We start from the raw sequence: 4,262 nt of genomic DNA on the forward strand, positions 1-4,262 counted from the left end.
AAGAGTTCAGTTGCTCCTTAGGTCAAGGAAAAAAGGTCTCCAATCAAAGTCAAAAGAAAGATTCCAAGCAAAGTTGGCAAACCATTGGAAGGATAGCCTATATGGCATTGTATATTTTACAAAATAGAAGTAAGGTTGAATTGTGAGAACACTAACATTTTAGAATGCCTTAGTTATGTTTATGTGTATTTGTGACAAAAACAATGTACATTTTGAAATAGAAATATATGTAGTACATTTCAAATATTTCAAGGGTTGCATAAAATGACTTCTTATAAATGAAAGATCCAAGTCTTGGTCATTGCAAAAAAAAAATTGTTACATTTGATGACACCAATTGATGATCGAGGTTTAGCACTTAGCTTTTATCTACTCATTTATGGTTTACAAATATCTTTGAGTGTCTCTACTGAGCATGTCTTTGTGCTGCATTTGAGTTCTCCAAAATCTGCCTCCTTCTTTCCTTTTGAGCCAACCTGAAAGCTAGCTTAACCTGTGATGTGTTATCTTTCTTCTTATCTTGAAGTATTTGTAATATTCCTCGATAGAACCACTAGAACACTTCTTTTAAACTATTGGCTTTCTGTTTTCCTCCAAAATGTTGTGTATGTCTAAAGAATGCATTTCGTACCATGTAGTGTGATTTCTCCATTCCCTGTGTAGACCAAATTACAGGGCATCTGTATTTTTTTACAAATAAAGGAAGGTGATTGTAGATTATATGCTATTTTCATACATAGGCAAGTGGGCATTAGAATATATAAAACTAGGATTGTTTGCTTTAAAAAAAACATGCACAAAAATAGGATGTTGTTCTTACCACGTAATGAGTGATGTTGCATGTTGTCCAAGCCTCTTTCATTGCCTTTCCAAAACTCTTTACCGCTTCTTCAAATGCTTGTTGATCATTTTTGCTAAAGGTGGCTTGGTCACAAAAAACAAATTTTTATCTAAGCATTTCCACACTTCTGCCTTGACATCTCTTGCCAATCCATCTACCTGATGATCTTTGACAGCATTGTGGACTTTTCTCCACAAGTTATACTTTATCCTTGATACTTATGTTGTTTTACGGCCATTTATTTATTTGTTCTCTGGATGAGATAGAAATCTTCTAGCCTTTACTCCACCAATAGATGGCTTGATAGGAATATCTTTTCCATTTGTAGATTTTTAAATATCCTTTGTAATATGTACATCTCTTCCATGGAGACCAATTTCTAATAGCATTGCTTCTAACGATTGTAGTGCTTCTTTTCTTCTACTCTCAAGGCAAAGTTTCCATGCAAATCCAATATATAGGAAAACAAGTTTCTCAATGATCCTACATAATGCATGCAATGTACAAATGTGAACATTGCATGATGGGATCTCAAGAACTGCTTTGAAAATTTTATCTACTTTATCTCTGTTGGGTGCTCTTTTCCACCATTTAGAATGTAGGACATGCGCTGGTTCATTGGAATACAACTAAGGAGATTTTGAGTTACCCCATTTGCTTATATTGAACATAAGCAAACGTTGACCCATTGAGTAGTAAGAGCTCTACCTTAAGCTAGCTATTGAAACCTATGAACTCCTTATGAAGAGGCATGCAATAGTTTGGAGGTGTTCTACAGAAGTAGGTGCAATAAACAAAGCTCATAATTGGTGTCATACCTGGCTAGAGTTGTGGTACACTTGAGACTAGATTTTGTACTGAGAGTAGGAATTGTGAGGCAACATTATGTGGAACTTTAGTGTGCATATTAATAGCTTGTTGAAGAGAAAATGGAGGTGTATAGATAATAAACATATGCAGCAGTATTACACACTCTACCTTAAGCTAGCTATTGAAGCCTATGAAGAGCTACACAGTAGTTTGGAGGGTTTTGAGTTCTATAGCAGTAGGTGCAATGGAAAAAGTTCATAATTGGTGTTATACCTAGCTTCAGTTTGCAATAGCGATGGTACACTTCAGGGTAGGCTTTGTACTTGATTCTATGAATCTACACATGGAGTTTTGGAGCTATATATGTAATTTTTAGATCTAAAAGTTTTTATCATCTATTAAATTTTTGCATTGGATGACTTGTAAGCAAGCAGTTTTAGTAATTGATGCAAGGTCATTGCTAGAGATACATGTTGGCCATAAGGGACGGATTGCACCAGTCCTGCTTTGAGAACATAGACTGATCCAACCGCCGGCGACAGATTTCGGCCAGATTGCGAATTGAAATGCTAGGTTCATTACAAAAATTGGGCTTTAGAATAAATTCATATACGATCCAGCGATTACATTCATGCGATCTATTTGTTAGACGGCAAAGGAGAGGGAGAGAGAGAGAGAGAGAGTGAGTGTTGGAGATTGCAATTCGTTAAGAATGTTGCCCGTGCCCATGGCAGCTTTTCACAAGTTGTGCTTGCCCTTACTTGCCTATAATGCAGTAGGATTGCAACCGTCACGCATGGTTTCTGTTTGCAACATTAGTGCGAGGCTGACAAAAGGGCTCATGTGACAAGGGTGAGAGAGGAGAGACGCGAACGACACTGCAGGCTGCTCTAGTATACTTTGACAGGCACGATGAGTAAACCACTGCAGCTCCCTCCAAATTTCTCCAAATCAATTCCCTCAGATCCACATTCCATCAAGAATGTGAATCCATAGAAAACGACGAGAGGAGAAATGCGATTACTTAAATTAACAAGAGACGGATCTGTACAGAGAGAGGCCCGATCGAGGAGGGAGAGAGAGTGAGAGAGAAATCAATGTGGAAAACTTCCGTAAGCTCCGAATTCGAAACCTTATTTACAAACGAACATCCATCTATCAAAATGAGCATTTGGAATTAACTATCGGCCTGTCGATCAGTCAACTAGTGGTGATGTTTGGCCTCCTTTTCAACGCTTTTTTTATCATGGTGCTCGTGTACGGCGAAAGCCCCAGATCCAACCGCTACTGCCCCTGCAATCGCTTCTCCGATCCGGTGTTGGTGTGCATGCTCAGGGTCCTTCTTGGCCTGATGTTTTTCGAACTGTCACGAAACAACAGAAAAGAGAATGAGAATTGAGACCAAACAACGATGCAGACGACGGATTGCACCAGTCCTGCTTTGAGAACATAGACTGATCCAACCGCCGGCGACAGATTTCGGCCGGATTGCGAATTGAAATGCTAGGTTCACGCACAACGTGTAATTGGAACAGAAACACCTAGAACAACCACAAGCACACGAAAGCAAAGTTCACCATAGCGACGGCTCCTCCGAGGAGAGCACCGGCTTCCGCGAGGTGCTCCTTGTGGGCGTGCTTCTTGATCTCCACCTTGGCGTCGTAGGGCTTGCCGTCGACGAAGGTGGAGGTCTCCTGGACTTCAGTAGTCTCGACGACCACGTCGCCGTCGCCATGCTTCTTGTGGAAGCCGAACAGGCCACGGTCAGCACTGGAATCTGCCATGGATGGAAGAGGGATGAGATCAGAGAGAAGGGAAGGTGGAAAGACAGATTTATGGGCGATCAGAAGATGAATCTGGAGGAGCATGAAGGACGGGAGGCCAATTTATAGCTTGGCCGGCGACGGAGAGGTAGTGAACCGACGGGAATTTCTACCGGATTGAATGTTCGTTAACGGAAGTGGGGGCTCCACACGGTTTTCCCCTTATCCCAACACGTTTAGTATTAGCGTGTTTCATCTGGCATTATTTTTTACTTGCATTCAAAAAAATATGCCGTTTACACGATGTGTTTTAATGTTTTTGTAGCGCTAGCTGCAACATAAGAGGGGTGGGAAATATCAAGTTGTTCCAAAACATTTGCCGTTCGAGAGAAGGTTCCGCGTTCGAGAAGCTTCTCCCAACTTCCAAGCTTCTGCCCCAAAGGGGGAAGAGAGGAGGGAGGGTAAGGGAGAGTCAAGGCAGAGAGGGGGAAGGGGGGGCTGAGCGGAGGGAGAGGAGAGAGGAGCAGCAAGGAAGGGGAGAGGTGGGGCGCAGGGATGGGGAGAGGAGGGGCGCAGGGGAGGTAGAGTGTAGGTTATCAGGGAGAGATAGACAAGTTTAATAGATTGAATTTTAGGGAATATATATAGTGTGTATATCGAGTGTGTTCAAATCCTATTTATTAAACCCCTTATATATATTGATAAAATGCTCCCTATTCTCCCTTGAACTCACATATATTATTGACCCCCCAAGCCGAGTGTGGTATCCGTATAGGAGTCAAAAACTCACTCTAGCATTTCATTGAGGTGTGCCAGTGCGGCATAGAAAAGCCTAGCTATCATTTCGA

At 41.5% G+C, this 4,262-nt stretch overlaps 1 protein-coding gene across 1 annotated transcript; it reads right to left on the minus strand.

The window, feature by feature from the left end:
- Positions 1–2,764: 2,764 nt before the first annotated feature.
- Positions 2,765–3,526, minus strand: LOC147885808 (abscisic stress-ripening protein 2-like). Its single transcript, XM_087396807.1, has 2 exons — positions 3,229–3,526; positions 2,765–3,014 (listed from the first exon to the last, which is right to left on the minus strand). Exons 1-2 carry the CDS (start codon positions 3,517–3,519, stop codon positions 2,856–2,858), a joined length of 450 nt encoding a protein of 149 aa, XP_087252933.1. The 5' UTR covers positions 3,520–3,526; the 3' UTR covers positions 2,765–2,855.
- Positions 3,527–4,262: the final 736 nt, after the last annotated feature.

Source organism: Dipteris shenzhenensis, chromosome 25, assembly GCF_047967505.1.
Source record: "Dipteris shenzhenensis isolate YYH24624 ecotype China chromosome 25, Dip_SZ_1.0, whole genome shotgun sequence".
NCBI lineage: Eukaryota > Viridiplantae > Streptophyta > Polypodiopsida > Gleicheniales > Dipteridaceae > Dipteris > Dipteris shenzhenensis.

Bases quoted from the DNA above. Each gene is read 5' to 3' on its own strand.
- LOC147885808 (XM_087396807.1), bottom strand. From the start codon at position 3,519: ATGCTCCTCCAGATTCATCTTCTGATCGCCCATAAATCTGTCTTTCCA. The intron at 3,015-3,228 runs GTGAACTTTGCT...GTTTCGTGACAG, and splicing joins TCGGAGGAGCCGTCGCTATG to TTCGAAAAACATCAGGCCAA.